The following is a 25,425-nucleotide window of genomic DNA, read 5'->3' as shown; positions in this document are numbered from 1 at the left end:
GGCTGGGAGCGCCCGCAGAGGCTGCCGGGAAGCGTGGTATCTCGCTTATCTCGTCATTTGGAGCAAGTGCGCGTGCGCTGTCTCCGTCAGCCAAGATCGGGAATATGGCCGCGCGGTCCGTCTGGGCGGTCCGGCGGCTGTTGCAGCGTCTCCTTGCCTCCAGTGCCGCGTCCGAGGGCAGGTGAGCCAGGCAGGCCGCGGGTCGGGGGTTGAGGATAGTGCCAGACAAGAAAGCTGGAAGGGCGGTTGTGGGCTGGAGGGCGCGAGATGACCCACCAAGCCTCTCGGCTGTCCGATCTGGCGCTCACGGCCCCATTTTACAGAGAAGGAAACTGAGGCACACAGCAGCGCCTCCTTGCCGGGCCAAGGAAGAGCCGAGGTCACGTTCCTCGGAAGTGGGAACTCTTCAGCACCGAGCATCGACTGAATTGGGGATGTACGTGTCCCGGCTCTTTTCCCCCCAGCTGAGGTGTCTGCAGTTAAATTGGAATTCTCCCCGCTGACTCCCTGTGTGACCCTAGGCCAGTCCCTTCCCCATTATCTCGGCTTCGCTTTACCTGTCGGTAAAAGGAAGGCGGTCGACTTGGTCTCCAAACGGCCCTTCCACCTGCCCTCGGGAGTCTATGTAGTTGCATTTGCTGCTCTTCACCATCGGCTACGGCACATTTTATTGATTACTAATCATGCTGACTCTAGAACTCTATGGATAATTCTTTTTATTCTCCCGTTCAGTCGAAAAAACTGAGGTTTGGAAAAGTTCAGTAACTTTCCCAAACTCAAATACTCTGTAATGGTGGAACCCAGATTAGAAACCAGTCAGGGCTCTAGAATCGGCACTTTTAATTAGTAAGCAACGTTAATTATTCTGAGGGGCGACTCTGTTTGACTTCCTCAGAAAGTATAAAAATGAGTGAACTGTGCGGTAAGGTTGGACTTCTGAAATGTAAATTAAGCTGTGGGGAATCCGGGAATTGCGCATAACTATTTGTCACCTTTTTATCTTAACACACCTGACCTAGCACCCAGCCCTAGCACCTGGGTGCCAGATTGAATTCAGGGTTTCGGGCTTTTTAAGTCTTTTTTGGCAGTTTGTGATGTAGGGAAGTGACCAGAAGAAAAGTTTGCTTCTGATAAAATTTCCCCCCACTCCAGTTCTGGAGCAGAAAGAATTGAAGGAATCAGCCTCAACTGTCCTCTTCAGACTTGGGCTTTGGCCATTTTCTCTTTAAACTGGCCCTGGGAGTGTTATGACCTACTTTCAATTGGATAAATGTAGTTTGTTAGGAGTTTAGGAGGAAGGAGGTATTTCACTCTGTGTGATTTGCCCCAGATCTAAGGTGACCATATTTTCTGAACCAAAAATGTGGAACCACATATAATCTGACACCAGATTGTAATAATTGAGTTCAGGCCTGGCCTGGAAAGTCTGGGACATAAAAGTCATCTTGCCCATAGCTTTCTACTGACTGTTCCCTCTCCCTTTTTTTTTTTTAATTTAAAAGATTTTATTTATTTATTTATTTATTTATTTATTTGACAGAGAGAGACACAGTAGAGAAGGAACACAAGCAGGGGGAGTGGGAGAGGGAGAAGCAGGCTTCCCGCTCAGCAGGGAGCCCGATGCAGGTCTCGATCTCAGGACCCTGGGATCATGACCTGAGCCGCAGGCAGCCACCCACTTAACAAACTGAGCCACCCAGGCGCCCCACCCTCTCCCTTCCTTGAAGCAAACTCATTTTACCCCCTTTAAATCTTTGCACGGATGTCACCACGATGACTGCTCTTCAATATATGCCAGTTTATATGAGTAAATTATTTGTTTTAAAGACCTTTTATACTCACAGATTGATTTTGTTGGTTTTACTTCGGATCAGATTATGGGAATCCAGAAAGTGTAATGGAAACTTCCTTGAAAGAGGAGTCAGAACTGCTATAAGCCAAGATGTGTAAAGTAGTCCCTGCCCTAAATTTCTTCCTTTGTAAACAACTATATGTCAGACATTTGAGCTGTATGAAATTGTAGATGACAAACATGATCGAATATAAAGGTCCATTTTATTCACCTGTTTATAGTTCACAGTCTGGAACGGATAGTGTTTTATAAGTATTTAATTGACTTGATTTTACACAGAAGTGAGTTCCCAACTCAGAATTTCTCTTAACACAGGTTCTGTTTCTTAAGAGCCTTACTTCAGAGCTTGTCAAGAAAGCTTTAGAATTCTAGGCCTAACTCCAGTTTGACACAGTCCCTTTCCTGGGCTTAATTTTCCCTATGTGTAAAATGAAGGATTGAATCAGAAATTATTTGTGTTTTGAATTCCCGCTTCTGATATGGCCCCGCTGGTTCTGGGCATTAGAACTTGCTTTTCTCTTGCTGACTTTTGTGTCCACACTTCTGGCTATTCCTCCTGCCTTGTGTTCAGTATCCTGACTCAACAGAATACGAGCTGTGTGATCTTATGCAAGTCATAAGCCTCTCTGAGCCTCAGTTTTCCCATTTATAAAATTGAGATGATAGGGGCGCCTGGGCAGCTCAGTGGGTTGGACATCTGCCTTGGCTCAGGTCATGATCTCAGGGTCCTGGTGTCAGGCTTCTTGCTCAGCTGGGGTTCTGCTTCTCCCTCTCCCTCTGCTCCTCCCCACCACTCGTGCTGTCTCTGTCTCAAATAAATAAATAAAACCTTTTAAAAAAAAATTGAGATGATAATATAATTTCTCTCATACACCGTGAGATGTAAAGATGATTTACGTAAAACCTTGACAATGGTGTCTGGCACTTAATAAGCCCTTTCTAAGTGTTGGTGTTGTTACTGTGACCGCAAGCAGTTTGGCTGTGTGTGATGGCATTTCTTCATGTGCCCCCCTCCCTCCCACTTAAGGGGATGGCCACATCCTTTCAGCACCGCCACCCAGAGAACTGCTGGTGAGGACTGCAGTTCTGAGGACCCTCCCGATGAGCTTGGGCCCTCTCTGGCAGAACGAGCCTTAAAGCTTAAAGCTGTGAAACTGGAGAAGGAAGTCCAGGACTTAACAGTGAGTAGATTTTGTCTGTCCCTCACATCCCCTCTCTGGTTTAAATATCTACGTACAGTTTTTGTGTCCATTTTTTAAATTAAATTTCCTCTCATTGGCTCTTTAACTCTCCCCCCTATCTCCACTCTCCTGCTAGGTATACTAGGCAAAGTAGGCTATCGTAGTTAAAAACCTGTTATGTCACAGTACTTACATACCAGAGGAGGCTCAGGGCCTGGCAGGTAGTAAAACCTCTGTAGATATTTGTTGGATGAATATGTCATTTATCATTGTACTCTGCCAGTCAGACTCCATCTGGCATACTCTACCATACCAGGGTGACAGACACGCTTTGAGGGCGATAATTAGAGTAGTTCCAAAGCAAGGCCACCCAGAATGGTAAGGAGGTAGCAAAGCATGTCTTGTGAGAGCAATTAAAGGAATCAAGGATTATAAGAATGAAAGAGGAAAAGATTAAAGGAGCTAAACTAACTGCCTTCAAATAGATGACACATTTTTAAAACTTCCTGTTTGATGTCCTGGAGTTCAACAAAAGAAAGAGGGTTGGCAAGTATTGGCTGTGTCTGAAAAAGGAAGCTTTCGCTCAAGATAATGAGCTTGAAAACTGTTGTGAAGTGTTAAGAGTAGGAGGCTAAATGACAGCCTATCAGGGCTGCTGTGAAGAGTAAGTTCCTGCTTTGGGGATTTGTAGTAGCTGATCTAAGATTCCTACAGCTCCTAATTTTTGTTTTTATAAAAACCTATCACAAGGGTGAAGTTTGTAAAGTAAGCAAAAACATTCTTTCCCACCAGCAAGCATGTATTTTCTGATCATTTTGACTTTGCTTTTGGTGTCAGATGAGATACCAGAGAGCTGTAGCTGATGGCGAAAACATAAGGCGGCGAACCCAGAGATGTGTTGAAGATGCCAAGATATTTGGTGAGAGATTTATTTGTGATAAAAACTAAAATACCTTTGAGTTTGGGACACCTGGGTGGCTCAGTCGGTTAAGTGTCGGATTCTTGGCTTCGGCTGAGGTCATGATCTTGGTCCAAAGGTTGAACCCCGCATTGGGCTCTACACTGGGCTCTACACAGCCTGCTTGGGATTCTGTCTCTCCCTCTGCCTGTCCGCCCCCTGCATGCGGGCACTCTGTCTCAAAAAAAAAAAAAAAAATACCTTTTAGTTTAAGGATACTTACTAGCAGTTTTGCAAACTGAACATAGTAAAAAACACATCTAGGTCCTAAACCAGTCCTACCCTGCCCTTCCACTCTTGCCATATGTTTTCTAGGATCTTTATTGGGAATGTTGCCAAGTCAACCATTTGCTAAAATAATGCTTGCCTTTGTTTTGACCAAAACCTTTGTTACTTTATTTTGCAAGCATTTACACTTAACATTCTAGTGCTTATACAATCAATTCTGTTTAACTCATTAACAAACAAGTGAATCATTAAGATGTTCAGAGGAGAATCCAAAGAACAAGACGCATGGGCAATCAGGAATACTAAAATTTGCTTCATAGAAGCAAAACTGGTCTATATCCATAGTGCAGTAATCAACTATCTCCAGCAGAGAGATGAAGTGGACAAAAATCATTTTCATTACTACGGACACTACAACTATTGTCACTACTATGGACAAAAATCATTTGCATTACCATCAGTATTTACAACTTACTAAGTTATAGAATAACTCAAAAGACAAAGGCTCAGACCATACGGAAGCAGATAACTCTGGAAGTTGTACTAGGTCACATCTATTTTTTCACTGATGACCGAATAATCTTTTTGGTCAATTTGAAGTCTTTCAGGGGTGCCTGGCTGGCTTTGTGGAGCATGCGACTCTTGATCTCTGGGTTAGGCTTTTGAGCCCCATGTTGGGTGTAGAGATTACTTAAAAATAAAATCTCAAATATATATATATACGTTTGAAGGACGCACGTTTAAAAAAATAAAATATAAGGTCTTACAGAAATTTTTCTCAACACACAACATCTCGTTCCAAATGTGTTCATGAAAGTGTTAGTAACAGGAATTGAAGGGTAGAGGGCAAATCTGTGATTACTTGCCTTGCTCACAATTTCATACAGAGCATTATACTTTCACTTCACATAGAATGAAGGTGCTTGAGGAGCCCTTGGATTGTATGTAGTCCAATCTCCTTTTACAAGTGAGCTGAAAAAAGTTAATTGGTGACAGAGACATGAGTCCATTGTCTCCTGACCCCCAGTCTATTAGTCTTTCCCCTATGTCACGCTAGTTCCTGTTCTCTGGATTTTATCTGCTATTTGTGCACAGGATTCACTTCATTCCTGTCCTGTCCCATCCAGCCCCAGTGCTTTGGCATAGCCTTCTGCTTTTCATTCAGTGCTAGAGACATCACATTTCAAGGCTATGAGTATCAGCTTAAGTACTGACCTCCAAATTGTATTACTGATGTTTCATCCAAGTTTTAGTGTCTTATTTCCAACCATCAGGATAGGGCTTAGCAAACTACAGCCTGTGTGTTAGTCCATAAATACAGTTTTGAATTTCATTATTAAAAATTTATAGAAATAAATTTTCTGATTTATTAAATAATCACCTACATAAGATCCTTGATTTTTGCCTCTTGTCCCACAAAACCTAAAATATTTACTATATGGCCCTTTAGGAAAAGTTTGCTGACCTTTGAGCTACAAGGAATTTCTGTAGCAAATAAACCAACTGGTTTCTGGGGAAGACCTCTTGCCTGCTTGAGGGGAACAGGGTAAAACGGCTTACCAGAAGTCAAGCTTTGATGGGTTATATCAGTTATATCAATTTCCTCAAGAATTGGTAAGGTTCCCAGGAACAAACAAGTATTAGCTAAGCTCAAAATAATTTGATAATCTAATGTATTCATTCAGAGAGCAGAATGTGTCTAGCAGTATGCCACCTAAGTTACTTGCTTGGGTCATTTCCTTCTAGTGGCCGGGAATACTTAGAAAAATTGAAGATTGGTCAGGGAGCATGGAGGTAGGAAAAAAGTAGAAAGCTTTTACTGTTTTTAGTTAATATGTAGTATAGCATAATGATCCTCCTTACAGGAATTATTTTGTCTCAGTAACTCTTAAGCAGGTCATAAAGATTCTCCCTCACCCCCCACTCCTAAGAAATGGTGCAGACACCAACTTCCTATTGAAGTAACAGTAATTAGGGTAGAATCAGAGACTGAACCCCTCACTATACACAAGAGAACCTGGGCTTCTGTTTACCCAAATTCATACAATGTGACTGAACAGAAGCCAGGGTTCTTTGTACCATGGCAGTGTACAAGTCTGCCCAGAAGCCTGCCGCTTTCAAAATTCTATAAGCATATATGTCTTCTTTTAATAGCCAGGAGATGCCTTTAGTGCCTCCTGATTGACCTTTATGAGACATCCTTTTCTCTTGGGTGGAGTTTTGATCTTATCGGCATACTTCTCAAGCCTTTGGCAAATCTCTTCTACCTTTCCAGCTGATTTTATTAATAGCCATTAATATTTATGGCTGCCATCCCCAGTGGAGGTGGGGGAGGTATCTCGTGGAACTTTGATCGCACCAAGTCTGGTTCCCTGGAAATGCCTGCTGGTTTTACTCTTTTCTGTCCTTCGCCTCCTCTTCTTCACCACACCAGGTCACACCAGCATTCCTTCATTGGTTCTCCTGTTTCTTCTGATATCTTCTCTTCCTGCTCATCTGTCATGCCCTAGCACCCCAAATCCATTATGTATGTTATTAGACTAATTTGAATCCTATTAAACTTGTTTTTCTCAAGATGCTATAATGCATCTCTATCACCCAGAAGTTAAAGATAGAATTCCTACCTCTCTCACTTGTTCCTCCCAGAATCTAGGCAGCAAGTCTAGAAAATTTCTTTTCTGTCATCTCTTTTATTGCTTCCCTGTAGATAATCTTCCTTTTTACCTCTGAATACAGTTAAGGTGGCTGCCTGTTTTGATGCCTGGCCTTAAAAACTCCCTGGATTGGGGTCCCTGGGTGGCTCAGTCAGTTAAGTGACTGACTTCGGCTCAGGTCATGATCTCGTGGTCCTGGGATCGAGGCTCGGGCTTCCTGCTCAGCAGGGAGTTTGCTTCTCCCTCTCCCTCTGCCCCTCATCCCACTCGTGCGTGCACTCTCCCCCACCCGCCAATGAATAAATAAAATCTTTAAAAAAAAAACTGTCCCTGGATTAAAACCAGATGAACAAAATCCTTCACCCTTCACTAGTTCCCACCAGGGCTTTGCTTTTATCATAGATATCTGTAATGATGACATTCCTTAACATTTCTGTAAGAAAAATCAAGATGCTGCACTGGGAGTAATGAGATTTCTCAACAGTTGAGTTTACTTTTAGAACAGTTCATATGACTAAACGGATTTTAAAAGTGTTGTGGCCCGTCTCTAGCAAATATATGTAACTTTCGAACAGACAGTTGGACACCCATCTCATCTATGGAGTATCCTACTTTCCTGTCCCTGTTTAGCCAGTCCTCAAGAATAAACCGTTCTTGAAGCTCCCTTAGCACGGTCTTGTCAACTAACTTTTGTATTATTGCCCCCTGCCCCATGAAATGCCAATATCTTGTCCCTATTGAGAATGTATGTCTTAGCAAAATTAAGACCTACAAGAATTTTCAAAATGTACATAACTCAGTACTAAAGGTGAATAGCAATAAAAATAAAAAGAAAGAATGATCCAGTTTTTAAAGGATGGGTTTCTGAGCCTCCTGCGTGCAGACTTACCTAGTTCTTAGGTTCTAACCATCTTCCCCTTTCCCTAGTAGGCTTCCCAGTCATATGCCTTCCAGGAGAAACCCCGGTTTGTCAGTTGGGTTAAGGTGATGATCGTTGATGATGATCCCTGGGTCCTGTGTGGCAATCCTCCCACTTCCTGGGGTATCCAGTATACCAGCCACTTGTCTGGGCCTTCCCCGTACGTCACCCCCAAGAGCAAAGTGATTTCCTCACAAACAGTAAAAGTGTCTGGTTTCTCTAGGAATTCAGAGTTTCTGCAAGGACCTGGTAGAAGTGGCAGACATTTTGGAGAAGACTAGAGAGTGCATTTCTGAAGAAACAGAGCCTGGGGACCAGAAGCTCACTTTGGAGAAGATCTTCCGAGGCTTGTCACTTTTAGAAGCAAAGCTAAAAAGCGTGTTTGCCAAACATGGCCTGGAGAAGATGACACCCGTCGGTGACAAATATGACCCTCATGAGCATGAACTCCTCTGTCACGTGCCAGCTCGTGTTGGGGTGCAGCCTGGCACCGTGGCGTTAGTAAGGCAGGATGGCTACAAGCTTCACGGCCGCACCATCAGACTTGCCCGGGTGGAAGTGGCCGTGGAGTCTCAGAGAAGACTGTGAATGGGCCATGAGGAACCAAATGTTCCAGGGTACAGTCACCTGTGTTTCCTTTATTTATTAAACTAGGTTTGTATTGTACATGAGGTACTTCATGTGATCTGTTTTGGATTTAGTCATATTGGCTTTATTTCTAAGATACTCTACTGATTTAATGTGACCTCTTTGGTCTCATCGGAAGTCTTGCCATTGGGCACTTGAACAATGTGACAAGTGATCCTATGGCCTTCATCCAAGTATGTTTAAGAGAATTATTTTGAAATTGGTACTCTGATGACTGTCAATTGAAAATCTTTTTAAAATGTGGAAATGAGTATGTGTTCATGTATTTTCAACTGAATGTTTCTTTCTAATGGTCCCTATAACGGGAACTATATAGGATCTTGTACTTCATGGGAAAAGGAGATGGTAGGGATTGGTTCAACAGCTGGGTACTTAGATGATAAAGCTTTAGAGTTGCATGAGTTTAGACCGCCCGGGTTGGTTTGTATACACACAGGTTTTCAGGATTTCCCCTTTCGGTTTTATTTGCCTTTTCGCCATCTTTGTTCTTGCGGTCCCCGCCAGGTGGGCCATGTGCGCATGCATTGTCCCGTTCCGACTGCCGTTTACAAGGGCTAAGCAAGGCCCAGGCAAGACTTGGGAGCCAGAGCAGCATAACAGAGCTCAGGCTCTGGAGGCATAGAAAGGAAATATCAAGAAATTCATACCAGGTTCTTTTCTGGCGAGTATGACCAAGAATCCTTGTGCTTTCCTGGCTGAGTTACCTTCCAGTTATTTTCGGCCTCCCTAGGTATATAATTATTTCAGGGGAACCAAGACAGCACCAATAGCTAATGACCCAAATCAGTCTATGTAGGTAATTTACCTACAGCTTTTGTCTCCACTAGTCCTTAAAGTTTCTGCTGTGTCAGATTTGCCTCATCATCCTTTGTTAGATTATGCAGGGAGGCAGTCAGGACAAAAATGTTAGGTTTCCACAATTTCTCATTTTATTTAGTTATGCTGAATCTTTTTTACTTGGTACTCGCAAATCACTACCTCTCTCACACCGATAAGCTTTATTTTCTAGTTTTCCTCTCTTTTTTATGTTACGTTTATTAACATCTAGCTGTCCTTTATGTATTGACCTCCTAGAATTAATGAGCCTATATGTTTATTTTTTTACTTTTTTTAGCCCTGCTTATGGCTGGTGTTCTGTAAAAGATCTGTTCAGTAAATGAGCCAGTGAATGACCTACCAGTCAGACTTTAGAAAGGAGGTCAGTTACGGAGACTTTAATGTTCAAAGAGGCCTTAATGATGATCTCATCTCACCCTTTCAGCTTCTTAAGCATGAAAATGTCTTTTTAAGACTGGACTCAAAAAATGTCTACAACTAGTAACCTAAATTTCAGTAAGAACTTGAATAAGGAACAACTAGATACTACCTTTAATCATTTAAGATCCAACAGTTCTATAATGAACGTGCAAATATGTCCCCAGTGGACAAAGATTGTTAGATGTCCAGATTGCATAGGTTCAGGCTTTTTAAGTTAGTTATCCCCATTCTGTGGAGTATTCAAAGTTATCCTCTTAGACATCATAGATAGTTCTAGCAGACTCCTCATATGTATCAATAAAGCCATCCCCCAATGGGCCCTGCCATCTCCACCAGAATTAGGTACTTAGAAAAAAACAAATGAGTGCTTTTAAGAAGCAAACAAAAGACTGGTAGTAAGATTTTTAAACCAGAACCTCTTTGGGCTTTCCACTAAGTGCATACTGTAAATTTAATGAGCAGTTGGATTTCACAATAGGAATTTGTCTTTTTTTTTTTGCCTTCATTCCTTTGAGATTGACAGATGGTGGCAACAAGAAAAGGAGCCAATTGCAATTACCTATGTGTTCTTGATTTACTAGCTGTCATTATCAGTGAATTAGAACAACCATCATTTTAGGTATGGACTGTTCCAAGTACTTGAAGAGTTTTCTAATATACCTTGCAAACTCCTGTTTTAGCAAGTAGATTGAGAATAACTTTTAAGTTCTTTTATTATTCAGTAGTTATGCAGACTTAAAAGTGTAAATTTAGAAGATGGAGCTACAATGGTAAGAATCTCAAAAAGTTGGGCTTTTGGGAGCCAGAGCAGCGTAATAGAGCTTAGGCTCTGGAGGCATAGACTTGAACATAAATCCCAGCCCGGTCACCTGTGTGATCTTGGGCCCCAGTCATTTCACCCTTCTGAGCCTGCTTCCTTGTTTGTACCATGATTATAATTCCCTCACAGTATTGTGAAGATTAAACAAAATGTGTAAATTGTCTACTGCAGTAGGCCCTCAAATATTTATTTTTATTACTTTTTATTATACATGTTATTTTGCCTATGTTTTTATAGCTGCCTAAAGTCTAGGGAAAGGGGAAAACTGGTTAAATGCTGCTTCTCTATAAAAAAAAATTGTGATTTAATCAATCACAGTGACTTATTTTCCTTCTAGCTTTTGTTTTTTTCTGTGTTTTTTAAACTAATGCAAGAAATCCACACTTTTAGACTGGAGGAGCAAGAAAATTGCGTGTGTGCTCTTCTTTACTTTGATCTTGATGGCAAAGCGAAAAAATGTTGTAGGCCTGCAGATATGTAAGGAAGCGTTGGCTCACTTGAAGAGGGGACCCTGGTGTTTCAGTACATGGATTCTACAAACCTTGTACAGATTTTCTTCAGTGTCATAAGGGAATCAGTTTGATACTGATAAGTTAATTGGTGCTCTTTCATGGCAAAGAATCTGATAAGTGAAGAAAGGTTCTTGTACACTAAAGCAAATCAAATAGGGAAAACTAAGGATGAAATAGAATATTCAGAAGCAACTTCAATAAAAACCTGAATTGACAAAGCTGCAGTTCATGTGTTTAGTGTCTTTGTCCGCCTATATATTGACATTATGGTCCCTTCATTGACTGCTGACCCACCTAATCGACACTCAGCAGAGGTACCTTGAGATCCCACAGCGGCCCAGCCAAATGGATGCAGTGTAGACATCATTCTACACCCTGCTTTGGTGTTGAAGTCTTACCTGTTTTCCTACCTCCTTGGCCTTGCTTCATTCTGATTCTTAGGTATTTCTTAGATCTGGACTCCTGTTTCTGCCTTCTCTGGCATTGCCTTATTTTCTTACACTTTATTCCTGGGTCTAATTGTCTTATCCGCTTTAACCACTTCACTTGAACTGCTGGACTTCTGATCCTCTCAACCAGATTACTGACATGTGGCTTTACTCAGATCTTCAGCTTCCACGAGTCCTTGCCAAGGTCTGCCTGGCTTTGTACATTTGCTTCTCAGCTGGCCTCTACATACCCAGCCTCCTGGCTGAGTGGCCCTGTTTGGAGCCAGCCTTTCCAGCAATTTGGCCTTGGATTTCATTACTCTTCCAATCTTGTCTGTATACCCTGGTTCCCAAATCCATTGCTTCCCATAGTCCCAGTGCTAGGAAGTATACTCTTACTTCTATCCGCTCAGACTGTCCACATGGTCAAGTTCACTGTGCAGATTTTAAAACATGGCTCCAAATCTCCTTGAATCTGGACTTTGTGGGTGACCAATAGAATGTAGTAGAAGTGACTGCTGGTTTCTGGACCCAAACCATCCTATCTCTGGATGTGTACCCTTAGAACTCAGCCTTCAAATTAAGGGCAAACTGAAGCAGCTTGTGGAGTGGAACTGGGCCCTAGCTGAGATTTCAACTGATAGCCAACACCATCTTGCCAGCCATCTCGAGTCATTTTGAAAGTGGATCCTCCAGCCCCTAGGGGAACAGCCCCATCTGACACCACATGGAACAGAGATGACCTGATCTCACCGAGCCCTGCCCAAAGCACAGATTTATGGGCAAAGTAAATGATTGTTACTTGTAGCCATTAAGTTTTGGGGTAGTTTGTTAGGCGGCAATAGGGAACTTGATAGAGTCACCCAGCTTCACTCCTGGTCTCCTAGTGTAAACATCACTACTACCTGAACAATAGACATGTTTTATTGGAAAGATGATTTTCCTCTGTTCCTATGCTTCTGCACCAGTAGGTTGGTTCAGTAATAAATATGTGAGGCCTTTTGTTTGGGGGTGGGGGGGAGTGGAGTTTTGGGGTTAGTAAAATTTACCTTACCAAGAAGCCACAAGGATTGGATTAAGTCAGCACATAAGAGAACTTGGCACAAAGTAATTGATGAATGCTTATTTAACAAAAAATTTAAGGGAATATCTTGAGTCATTGGGAATGAACTTAAAAAGTTTTATTCTGACACAAACATTGCCAGGATTCTTTTAAGATTATAAGAAATGCATGTTTGTTCGTCTACCACTTTACTAGTAACCAGGTTGGCAGTTTTATGACTCAAGAGAGCTGACTTAGAATCCCAGCTGTATGCTCTTTTACTATCTTATGAATCCTTTCAGTCTCCTCTCTTAGCCACAATCTGACGAATTAAATATGGGTTTCCCTTATTTATCCTGAAACTCATCCCCAACTTTATTTTCCACTAGAGGAATCTGTCCTTCACCATGTAATGAACTAACCACACTGAGCAGCTCTTGTTTTCTTGGGTGAAAATGGGAGCGTATGCCTCCCTTCCTACCTTTCCTCCCTCTTGAGAAGAGACTGGATGAAACCCTTCCCTTTGGATTAAGTAGACGGCAGAGACACAAACTGCATGTAGAACCTGCAAATGCACATCAGTGACAGCAGTCTCGAAAGCATCTGGCCTTGTTTCCACACACGCGGAGGGGAGCGTCTAGCCACCATGGCTGCGCACGCTTGGTCTGCAATTTGCTGCACTTGCAGGCGCTGCCGAGTGGTATCACGTCCCTGATCTCATGTGACTGTCACAAACGCCTAGAAAGGGAGAGCAGGGAAATCGAAGGAGACACAGAGACGGCCCGTTAGCGAGCTAGGAACTCGCAGGGGTTAGCCTGGAACCGAGGTTGTCCGCCTCTCGCATCGATCTTCCCGCAGCCGGGCCCTGGTCCTGATGTTGAGCACCGGGAGCGCGCACACCTGCTCGTGGGCAGAACGAGCCAGCCAATGGGGAACCCGTATCCAGGAGGCGGGACGGGGGGCGCTGCTACGGACCGAGCCTGCCAGAGAGGGATGCAGCTAATGAGCGCCTCGTGCTGGAGAGAGAGACGGCTGCCCGACCAATGAGAGGCCGTGGCCAGCCGGGCTGAAGGCGGAACAGCCAGTGGGGCGCCGGGGCGGGGCGGCGAGCCCAGCGCCAACCCGCGAGCGCCGAGCCCCGGCGTGCTGTCCGGATCGCCGCCCGCCATGGCCCGAGCTGCCCGGCTCCTCGCCGCGCTGGCCGCGTTCCTGGCCGCCGCCGCCACGGGCGGAGACGCCCGGCCCAGCAAAATCGGTGCGGGAAGGACGGGGTGGGGGCCTGCGCGGGGGGAGGGCTGCGAGGGAAAAGGGACTGTAGCCGGGAGCAACCGGGTGGGGGAAGGGGAAGGAAGCTGGGCGAGGGGAGGGGTCCTCGGGAAAGGAACTGGCTGGAGAAGAGGCGAGGGACTGACACTGGGCGAGGAAGGGGACCGGCGGTAGGCAAGGTGCTGAACCCGGGGGGGCATGGGCATGTGGCGACGGCTACCGGGGGCGGAAGAGAGGCTTGGGACCGGACTGGCCACTGATCTGACCAGAAGGTCCAGGGGCATCGAGCATCTGCGGTGGACGCCTCGATGGATAACAGAGAGGACCGGGTCTGGGTGATGTCATTCGTAAAGGTTTATTGAGGACCGTCTGTGTAGCAGGCACAGTGCTCCGTAGTTCCTGTCTGGAGGCGAGACTGCACAATACAGGGAAGTCAGCGGTAAGGCCGAAAAGGTACCCCAATGGGAAGAGCGCTTCGTCCATCTTCCAGGCTCTGGGAGGGCTCTGGAGGGCTCCCTAGAAGGAACATCTAAGCGAAAACCTTGGGGAGAATAGGAGACAGAGCCCATGGTAGGTCTGCTGGAGATCAGTTTGCTGAGTGACAGTGGAGAACTTTTTAACAGCAGTCATCTTGGGTTTTATTATTTTATTTTGAAAATTTTCAAATGTACAGCAGAACTGAAAGAACAGTGATCAACTGTGTACTCATCACCTAGATTCTGCCTTTAGCAAACTGCTCCTATACTTGCGTGTTTACATAGCCATCACCCCCCCCATTAATTCATCTTACATCTTAATGCATTTCAAAATAAACTGCAGACATCAGGACACCTTGCTGAATACTTCCCCATGCATCTCATTGACTAGAGTTCCGTATTTGTTTGCAGTTTATTTCTCTTAACAATTGTCATTTCAACTCGACAGGACTCCTAAAGATTTTCCAGTCCCTCGAATATAAAATTGCCACAGGCAGAGATGCTAGGCTTCTGGTGTGAGGGGACAGAGTCCTCATTCCACTAAGTGGCCCTCTCTGCACCCTTGTTGTCGGGGAAGCATGTCCCGTAGGAGCACCACAGACATTGGGCCAGTACAGTGCCAAGGCTTCTTTGGATTACAAAACCTCAGTTCAAGCCGTAAAGGGTTAAGACAGACGAGCCTGCCAGAAATCAATTTGGGACTGAGAGTTTAGGGTTTTCAAGGGAGAGAGAATCCTGAGAGCTAGTATGGTCAGAGAAGACCCTCAGGGAGAAGGTGGATTTTGAGCCAGGCTCCGAAGGTTGGGGAAGTTAGGCAGGCCGTGTCTGGAGGGTAAGACACTCCCTTCATCTCTCAAAAATGGGCAACAGAGCAAGATACTTCACACTGGCCCCTGGGAAGGGGCAGGGCCTCCTCCCAGCACTCCTGTTTCCAGCAGTGCACAGCTGGTTGCCTGCCTCATCCCTGCCTACCTGGCCCCAGGAGGAGCTTCTTGTGAGGATGACTTCACCCCCACTCTGCTGCAGGGTGAAATCTGAATACCTCAGTGTGACGTTGGACCCTTTAACCACCCCCCAACACACACAGACACACACACACACACACACACACACACACACACAGACACACACACACACACACACACACACACACACACACACACACACACACACACACACACACACACACACACACACACACACACACACACACACACACACACACACACACACACACACACACACACACACACACACACACACACACACACACACACACACACACACCCCCGCCCTGCTCCTGCTGGGGAGAATGTGTTTCTGCTACTGGGCAAAGCCGGTTGTCCTCCAGGGCCGTGGTCAGACGTGACTTCCCCTGTGAAGCCTGCATGCTCAGGCGGAATTCGTTGCTTCTTCCTCAGGATTCCCTGGAACCCTGTTGTTGCACTTGGTCACATGTTGTCATAGCTCATTGTGCAAGAGTCTGTCTGCCCACTCCCTGCAAGAGCTCGGGAGGACAAAAGCCCTGCTTGATTCTCTAGTGCCCTAGCACATCTTATCATGTACCAGGGAGTGGGTGTCAGTTTGTGGGCGTTGAATATGTTGAATGTGCTGCTTCTCAACGAGGTGAGCTCTTCTGCTTCCATGTAGCCCTCTGGGCAGCTTCCAGGCCTCGTGATGTTCATTCCTCTGAAGAATGGATAATTTGGGGGGAGCACACCGGTTGAAAAAGGCTAAGGGCACTCTTGGAAATGAGGAGGAAGTGGTTTGTTTTTTTCAAGATGCAACAAATACTTAGCTTTACTGCCTGCCAGGATCCGGGGGCCTGGTGAGCTGCTCTCGGCCCTTCAACGGACCAGTGGAGGATAGCGTGCAAGGACTAGGCCCCGGGGAAGGAGCGTGTGCTGTAGGAATATGTGGGAGTGACACCCGGCTTGTCTTCGGTGAGCGAGGCAAGCCACGCTCTAATTGCACGTGGGGGCCACAGAAGCAGCGAGGCAAAAGGCAACAGCACCCCTGACAGGGAGCAACGCAGACCGCGGCACAAGGGTGAGAGAGCAAAGTCGTGGGTTCCACAGCTAAAGAAGTCGAGGCAGACAAGCAAGTGGAGTGTTGGGGTGGGGCAGGGAGTGCATAAGTGAACGGAGGCCAGATCATAACCTTGTATTTTTGCCTTCTTGACAGGAGCTTGTTTCTCTCCCCTCCTCTGGCATGGGTCCAACAGGGGTCCAGTAAGGACAAATCAACACCAGATTTATCTCCTTTTCTATTTGGACCAACTGCCAGATGAGAGGAAAGCTGGGTCTCAGGTTGTGGGAGGTGTGGCTGTCCAGTTCAGTAGCTTCGTAGCCGCCTTGCTGTCTTTGCAGAGTGTTATGGAGTCTGAGTATCTAGATTGGGCTCTGTCTGGACAGTGGTGCCTCGTAACCCCTCAGAGCCCACATCGCCAGCGAAGCATTTTATCAGTGACTTGGATGGGAACACGCATGGCTTATGAAACAAGTTTGCAAACAGTAGGAAAGCAGGAGGCATAGGAAAGACAGTGGATGGTAAGATCCCCAAAGACATCAAAGCTGAAACTTCGGAACAAGAGTCCAAACCGGCATAGGGCGCCCTGCACAGTAGTGAGCGGCCCGTCCCAGGGTGCATTCCACTCTTGGCAAACACCGAATGTGGAAGTGATTAAAGTGTCAGGTGGTAGGTTGCCCTAGAGCAAGGGTTAGCTGACTTCAGTAAAGGGACAGAAAGTAAATACTTTAGGCTTTGCAGGTCATTCAGTCTCCATGGCAACTACTCATCTCTTCCACCCTAGCACGAAAGCAGCCAGAAACAAGCTCCAGAAAGAGTTCCAGTAGGACTCTGTTTGCAAAAACAGTCGTGGGCCTACAGTTGGCCCTCAGGCTGTAGTTTGCTGACCCCCAGATTAAGGAGTGGTTCCCAAACATTGATCTCACCTAACAGTACTTGCAGTGACCAGGTTTTCACCAATTCAGAGTGAAATGAAAATAGGGACAATGTAATGAGTTTGTATAAAACTAAATGTATTCTCTTTAAGTGATCATCCAAAATGTTGAGATTCTTTCCTGCTAATGTGTCATTTTCATTATAAAATGAGCATTACAGTAGGTGACAATTTTCAGGTTGTCCTTTGCTCTTTGTAAATAGCTTTACTAAAAAACTAGCCCGAGGATTTCCTTTTTGAGAGTGATAAGCCTGCGAAATGCAAGGGCCTGGGAAACGCCTCCCAGGGGGCGGTGAGGGTGGGACCTGCAGCCTCACGCCAGTGCTCTGTCTCTCCCTTCTTCTGCCTCCCGGGCCTGCTGACAGCTGTGGTTGGGGCCGGAATCGGGGGCTCCGCCGTGGCCCATTTCCTCCAGCAACACTTCGGCCCCCGGGTACAGATCGACGTGTTCGAGAAGGGGACTGTGGGCGGCCGCCTGGCCACCATCTCCGTCAACAAGCAGCACTATGAGAGCGGGGCCGCCTCCTTCCACTCCCTGAGCCTGCACATGCAGGACTTCGTCAAGCAGCTGGGTGAGTGCACTGTGCCCAGGCTCCCCGCGTGTTGCGTCCAGGGCTAGTGGCAGCCATTGGGCTCCTCCCAGAGGGCCCCAAAGGTCAAGGCCAGAAGGTCATGTAGCCTCATCTCCTCATTTTACAGATGGAGCAGCTGAGACCAGAGAGGGGAAGGAACTTGCCTGAGGTTACACAGTGAGTTAGTTGCAGAGCCGGGATTAGAACCCAGGTTTGACTCCCAAGCCAGTTTCTTTCCCTTTCAATTTGCTGCCTCTCAGTAGCCACAGTCATAATGGCTTCCACATGCTGTGTGCTTGCCAGCTACCTGGCATCCTTCTAGGTGGGATGTAGGCACTACGTCACCCCCAATCCTCCCTACCCAGCCACCCTCTTGCAAGACGGGTGTTAGATCTCCTGAGGAAATGTCTACACCTCTGCTGCGGCCCCGCCGCTGACGAGTAAGAGCTGGATTCAACCCCAACAGCATCTAGCAAAACCACAAATACACAGACTATTTGACACCCAAACTCTCCTTCTCGGAAGTGACCCTGCACGGGTACTCGCAGAAGAGCTAAGTGGCATACAGACGAAGTTACTCATCACAGCGTTGTGATGCAGAAGATTGAAAATATCCCACCTGCCCACCTACTGGGATCTGAGAGTAAATACTGTTTCAGTACATAGCAGACTATTCAGCAGCCAGATTGAGGAAGTCCTTTAGGCCCAAGTATAGAACAATCTTGGAGACACAGTATGTGAGTAAGGTGCAGAGCCGCGTATAGTATGTGGGGGCAGAGGAGGAGTAGCTCCTGGATATGTACATACTTAGGAGTGTTGGCAGAAAATATCTCTGGAAGGATGCTGAAGGCAAGTGGCCTCCGCGATGGGGAACTGAGTGGCTCAGGGACAGGAAATGGGGAGAAAAGAAACAAAGCCCGTGACTTGGGGCAGGTCCTAGGACCCAAGCCTCGGTTTCTACATCTTTAACTGGGGGTGCTGTCATCTCTTCTGCCTCTTCCCAGGCTGAAAGAGGACAAAGCGAGATGCTGAAGTCCCCGTGCTCTGTAAGCTGTCGCGTTTGCAAAGAGCTGGGACTCCATCCAGGTGGTCTCAGTGGCCAGGGCTGCCATCCGAGAGCCAGCTGTCAGTCCCTGGCCATTCTGGGATGACATCTGAATTTCCCACACTCATGGCTGAGTGCATCCCTGTTGAAAAAAAACCTGTAAGCTGGTACATTATTTTAATTCTCACGTCTTTATCGACTAGCCTGCCCAGTGCATCCGTTGACTGCTTTAAACAAGCAGCACGGATGAACAAACCATAGTGTGTCCCTATTCCCTTTAATGGAGCAGGTCCATTTGCATCCTGCAGGAGGACCCTAAGTTTCGCTCAGGCACCGCTGGATCTCCTGGGAGGGCCCTTTGAGAGGGACCTGAGGCTCCTCCCTGTCTCCTCAGGGCTGAGGCACCGGCGAGAGGTGGTGGGCAGGAGCGCCATCTTCAGCGGGGAGCACTTCGTGCTGGAGGAGACCGACTGGTACCTGCTGAACCTCTTCCGCCTCTGGTGGCACTACGGCATCAGTTTCCTGAGGCTGCAGATGTGGGTGGAGGAGGTCATGGAGAAGTTCATGAGGTACGGCGGGGCAGGCCACAGGGAGGGTGTCCCAGAGGGAGCGCAGAAGAGAGGTGGGGAAGGAACCGGCTGGGCTGGAAACTGTCGAGAAGGAGAAGGGGGACTCGCTTGCACATGAGAGCCCCGCACAGTTCAGTCCTGCTTCCGGGCAAGCCCCCAGCACGAGGACTGGATGGACATGGTGCGGGGAGGGGTTTCTGGTATTGTCACGCTAGTGTTCCTTCCCCCCGCGAAACCGATGACTCAGGGCAGGGCTTGCAGATGCAGCCACCTACAAGGGCATACCTGGGGCGTGCGTAAGCGGAGGCAGCTGGTGGAAGAGAAGAGTGGGAGTGGGGTGCCCCGAAGAGCAGGGCCCCACCTGAAGGGGGCGGCCAGCACTCTGCCGTGTGGGAAGGCCCACCTCCTGGGGCTAGGTCTTCCAGTTTTTTAGAAGAAGCTGGAAATCCAGAGCGATGTGTGAAATCTCCTGGTTTTTCAGTATATGCAACCAATTCATCTTAGAAATAAGCCAAATGAAGCACATCTACAGGCCTCATACGGCCGGTGGGCCATGCCCTTACAGCCCTACTGTCCCCCAGTTTTCCCATCTAGAACAAACTCCATTTTTCACCACTTCCCTCCTCCTTGGGCCCCGGCCTCCTCCCCGACTCCTTCCGACGATGAGGACAAGTGGTCCGATGTCACTCTGTCCACTTCTCACCGTTGACCCCCTTGCCATCCGGCACTCCTGCTCTTCCCAGAAGGGCCTCCCCGCTCCCTGGCCCAGACGCAGACGTTCAGGGGGCCCCCTGGCCTCCTTGCTGGGTCCTGGCGCTTCGCCACTCTCCCCGCTCCCACACCTGTGCTCCTCATAGCATCTCTACCTTCTACTTTCAGGTGTCCCCCAAACATAATGTCCTTACCCCCTCTTTCTTATGTCTTTCTCCCTTGTCCATTTTATCCAAACCTACAATGCTGACTTTTTCTCTTCCGTGGGAGAGGAACTCTATCTGGATGTCCCATTATGAGCAGACTCAACACATTAACAAAGCAGCCCAGGCAGAGGCAGCATTTCAAAGACCAGTGCCTCTGGAAATCCATCAGCCGATGAGTCCCTGAGATTGGGAGAGCTGTGGAGGGATGAGACGAGCACTCGGGGGGTGCGTGGGAGCCCTGTCGGAGCAAGCCAGAGGGAGGCCAGGCTGGGCTAGCACGGAGAGTGACGACGTTGGCGTGAGGCAGGTGCCATCGGGTCCAGCACGGCCCTAGAAGCCAGCTCAGAGCCCGCGCTGCTGGAGAGCGGGATGTGTCCGTGGGGGTGGGCTCTGGCCTGCTGCCCGGTAGTACCCTTGGGTGGTCCCCTCTGTGCCCTCAGGCAGGGAGTGGCTCCGAGAGGTGCCGTAGTTGTCCTTTAACAGAGCCATGATGCGAAGCCGGGTCTAGTGGGGTTCGAGAATATTTGCCTTACCCCCTGCACTGTCCCTGTGGCTGGGAAAGGCCCACCAGGGTCAGCAAACAGGCCAAGTAACCAGCCTCCTCTCTCACTCACTACATGGAGAAGAGAGGCAGGGCCCTGCTGGGCCTCCCGGGTGCGGTGAGCCAGGAGTGGGTGCTCAGCCAAAAGGCCGTTCTGTACACGGGCTCCAACTCTGCACGTCTTCCAGGATCTATAAGTACCAGGCCCATGGTTATGCCTTCTCGGGCGTGGAGGAGCTGCTCTACTCGCTGGGGGAGTCTGCCTTCGTCAACATGACCCAGCGCTCCGTGGCCGAGTCCCTGCTTCAGGTGGGCGTCACCCAGCGCTTTATCGACGATGTCGTCTCTGCCGTTCTGCGGGCCAGCTATGGCCAGTCCGCAGCGATGCCCGCCTTCGCTGGTGAGCCTCAGGCCCTCGGCCTGCCTCCTGCCCTTCCCCGGCGCACAGTGCCCAGAATGGGCTAGGCTCCCCGTAACAACCTCACACTCACCAGGCTCAGTACAGTTGCCTAACCACCTTATTGCCTCAACTCTATTTGATTCTGGTATGGGCCGTCCAGACTGGCAGGAGATAATGTTCACCCCACTTCTCAGATGGTGGAAGCAAAGCTCAGGTCTTAGGTCCGGTGTGTTTCCACCACTCCCGATTGGGCGGCTTTCAGGACCGGCCGCACTGGGGTCCATATGCACCGCCTGCCATCCTCCAGCGCGGGCTGGGTCCTTCTCTTCTACCCCCTAACATGGAAGTGCAGGCTCAGTCCTTGGTCTGCTTCTCAACCACTCACACTCGCGCCCACTGACTCCCAAGCATGACCTCCAGCCCAGACATCCCTCCGGGACTGCAGACTCACATGTCCAGTGCTACCCTTATGTCTCCACTGGTGGGCCTGGTGGGCACTCAGGGTGGCGCTCAGGACCTGAGCTCCTGACCTTTCCCCTCAAGCCTGCCTCTCCGAGAGTCTTCCCAGCTTGGTTGGTAATAGCTCCTTTCTGTTGCTCCAGCCAAAGCCTGGACTCCTGCTTTCTCTCATATCCATCACATGGTATGTCAAGAAATCTCATCTGCAAAGGAAGGGAGGGAGGGAGGGAGGAAGGGAAAGAGAGAGAGAGAGGAAGAAAGAGAGAAAGGAAAGGAAAGAAAAGGAAAGAAATCTCATCTGCTTTGCCTTCCACATATATCCAGAATCTGACTACTTCCCACCACTGCTTCCTTCCCGGTCTAAGCTCAGCATCCCTCACCTGGATTACTGCAAGTCTCCTGCCAGGCCCCCCTTCCCCACCCCCTGCCCCCTGCCGGCTATTCTCAATACATCAGCTGGATAATCCTTTTAAAACAAGACACGTCAGGTCAGACCTATGTGTAAAACTCTGTAAAGGCTCCCACTTGCCTTCAAGTAAAAGCCAGAGTCCTTCCAGTGGCCTGCAAGGCCCTCCATGGTCCAGGCCCCACCACCTGCCCCACTCACTTACCCCAGCCTAGCCACTCTGGACTCCTTTGCACGTCTCCAGCGTTCCAGGTGCACTTGGGGCTTTTGGGCGGCCATCCCTCTGCCTGAACATCCTTCCCTGAGACACAGTCATGGTAAACTCTTACTCCCCACCATGTCTTTGTCCAGATGTTCCTTGTCATTGACACTACCCTACCACCCGGTTTTCAATCACATGGACGCCTCCCCCTGCCCCCAGCAGTGCCAGTCCTACCCTACAGTGTCAACTTCTAGCTTCCCAACTCATTTACTTCTTTCGTCTCTTCCCACTAGAATGTCTGCTTCCCAAGGGCAGGAAGCTCTGTCTCCTTTGCTTACCGATGTATCCCAAACCCTTAGAACAGGGCCTGGACCAGTGGAGGCCCTCAGCCCATTTTTGTTGAATAAATGAACAAAAAGGTTTGTATTTGACAAGCACCTCCCTCGTGCCCAGGATGCGGTCCCTCTGGCTGCTGACGTGGCTAGCTGCTTCCCAGCCTTCAGGCCCCACCACATGTTCCCTCAGCGAGGCTCTCCTGCTCACTCTTCCAGTAGCTTGTGTGTAGCCTTCAAGATATAATTCATATACCACACAATTCACCCATTTATATTTTTAAGTAATCTCTATACCCAACAACCCAACATGGGGCTAGAACTCACAACCCTAAGATCAAAAGTCACACTTTCCACTGACTGAGCCAGCCAGGTGCCCCCAATTCACCAATGTAAAGTGAATTTGAGTTGTGCATCCATTATCACAATCAATTTTAGAATATTCTCATTGCCTCCAGAATACCCCATACCTGTAGCCATCACCTCCCTGACGACCCCCCACCTTCTAGACCTGGGCAACCATAAATCCACTTTGTGTTTCTAGGGCTTTGCCCCTTCTGGGTAGTCCGTATAAACAGAATCTTACCATCTGTGATCTTTTATAGATGGCTCTTGCACTGAGCCTGTTTTCACTTCACTTGTACATTTTATTGTATTTGTGTATGTGTCGTCTCTCTATGCCCATGTTGGGGGAGTCTTCGCCTGAGAGGGAGGCCCACCAGGTAGGATGGTGCCGGACTCTCCGGCCCCACAGCCCAGTGATTCTGAGAACCCACTGGCCACTGTCCCTCTTTGCCCAGGAGCCATGTCGCTAGCTGGGGCCCAGGGCAGCCTGTGGTCTGTGGAGGGAGGTAACAAGCTGGTTTGTTCCGGTCTGCTGAAGCTCACCAAGGCCAACGTGATCCATGCCACAGTGACCTCTGTGACCCTGCAAAATACAGGTGAGTGAGCAGAGCAGGGCACGTGGCCGCTCGATTTCCTAGACCAGGAACACTTCCACCAGTCTGTCCCTAAACCCTGGTCTGGGAAAAGTGGTTCCAGCACTGCCCAGTGACACCAGAGGGCACTGTCGTCCTGATTCAAATGTCAGAGCCAGAAAGCTGAGACTCGCATTCAGCCAGCCCCGTTCATTTGACCACTGAGGACTGTGAGCCTCAGCCTTGCCCAAGGCCCTCCAGCTAGTCAGCCGCAGAGCTAGAGCAAAAGCTCTGGACTCCTGACTCCCAGTCCAGTGCTCCCTCTGCAGCCACACCAGCATGGAAAGCCCAGGACCCACCATCCCAACGGCCCCGCGGCGCCCAGAGCCTCCTACCCTCAGCGCTGGGCCCCAGGTGGAGATCAGTGGGTAGTGGGCAAGAAACAAATTGACTTTTGTGCTCTATTCTCTCTCCTTCCAGAAGGGAAACCCCTGTACTATGTAGAGTATGAGAACGAGGTGGGCAACGGGTCCGACTTCTATGACATAGTGGTCATCGCCACACCCCTACACCTGGACAACAGCAGCAGCTCCATCACCTTTGAAGGCTTCGACCCGCCCATCGATCCCGCGCAGGGCTCTTTCCAGCCCACCGTGGTCTCCTTGGTCCATGGCTACCTCAACTCTTCCTACTTCGGTTTCCCCGACCCTAAGCTTTTCCCCTTTGCCAGCATCCTCACCACAGATTTCCCCAACTTCTTCTGCGCTCTGGACAACATCTGTCCTGTCAACATCTCGGCCAACTTCCGGCGGAAGCAGCCCCAGGAGGCCGCGGTTTGGCGAGTCCAGTCCCCCAGGCCCCTCCTCCGGTCCCAGCTGAAGACCCTCTTCCGCTCGTATTACTCCGTGCAGACAGCCGAGTGGCAGGCCCACCCCGTGTATGGCTCTCACACCACCCTCCCGCGCTTCGCCCTCCACGACCAACTCTTCCACCTCAATGCACTGGAGTGGGCGGCCAGCTCCGTGGAGGTGATGGCTGTGGCTGCCAAGAACGTGGCCCTGCTGGCTTACAACCGCTGGTACCAGGACCTAGACAAGATCGACCAAAAGGATTTGATGCACAAGGTGAAGACTGAGCTGTGAGGGCTCCGGGGACAGCCCGGGAGCGTCCATCCCCCGCTGAAGAGGGCTCCCCACCACAGCGGCCGCGGCTGGGCAGGCTGCGCTCGCCGCCAAGCCTCCTGTGTCAAGCTGCTTCTTCCAGCGCAGGTCCAGGCGGCCCACTCTGCCTCTCTATCTTAAGGACTTCCGCAGTGTTTGCTTCTTTTTAAGGGGAGAAGAAGAGAAGGGAAGGAAATTCAAGCCTGTGTATTCATTTTATTTATTTTTTTTTTAAGAAGAAATAAAAATCCATTCTCTCCAGCTGCTTCTGACTTGATTTCCTAACTAGAAGATGGGGATGGATAACTGGGAGGAAATATGGGGCAGAGAATCCTGAGTCACATTTCTTTATTGCTTTTCATTGCCTACTCCCAAAATGTATGCGAGGCAGTTCCTACAATGAAACACGCGTACGAGGGCGCCTGGGTGGCTCAGTCGGTTCAGCAGCCAGCTCTTGATTTCCGCTCGGGTCATGATCTCAGGGTCCTGGGATCAAAGCCCTGCATCAGGCTCTGGGCTCTGCGTTCATTGGAGAGTCTGCTTAAGATTCTCTCCTTCTGCCCTTCCCCCTGCTTATTCTCTCTTTCTCTCTCTTGCCCCCCCAAATAAATAAATAAATCTTTAATAAAAATAAAGACATGTACCAGATGGTTACAAATAAAGTAGAAGGGAAGATCAGAAAACATAAGACATGATAGTAAC

The 25,425-nt window shown here is 48.4% G+C and overlaps 2 protein-coding genes across 2 annotated transcripts; both read left to right on the top strand.

Annotated features, from left to right (window-relative positions):
• Window position 1: 1 nt before the first annotated feature.
• On the top strand, window positions 2–11,253 carry GRPEL2 (GrpE like 2, mitochondrial). The gene is made up of 4 exons (XM_027605866.2): window positions 2–181; window positions 2,880–3,033; window positions 3,871–3,952; window positions 8,016–11,253. The coding sequence occupies exons 1-4, from the start codon at window positions 105–107 to the stop codon at window positions 8,378–8,380; spliced, it is 678 nt and encodes a 225-aa protein (XP_027461667.1). The 5' UTR covers window positions 2–104; the 3' UTR covers window positions 8,381–11,253.
• A 2,378-nt stretch (window positions 11,254–13,631) lies between these two features.
• Window positions 13,632–24,978, top strand: PCYOX1L (prenylcysteine oxidase 1 like). The gene is made up of 6 exons (XM_027605716.2): window positions 13,632–13,754; window positions 17,569–17,775; window positions 19,215–19,389; window positions 21,036–21,247; window positions 23,447–23,587; window positions 24,044–24,978. The coding sequence occupies exons 1-6, from the start codon at window positions 13,667–13,669 to the stop codon at window positions 24,703–24,705; spliced, it is 1,485 nt and encodes a 494-aa protein (XP_027461517.1). The 5' UTR covers window positions 13,632–13,666; the 3' UTR covers window positions 24,706–24,978.
• The last annotated feature ends 447 nt before the right edge of the window (window positions 24,979–25,425 follow it).

This window comes from Zalophus californianus, chromosome 5, assembly GCF_009762305.2.
Source record: "Zalophus californianus isolate mZalCal1 chromosome 5, mZalCal1.pri.v2, whole genome shotgun sequence".
Taxonomy (NCBI): Eukaryota; Metazoa; Chordata; class Mammalia; order Carnivora; family Otariidae; genus Zalophus; species Zalophus californianus.
The sequence above is the reverse complement of the archived record's forward strand: the minus strand, read 5'-3'. Positions and strand labels throughout refer to the sequence as shown.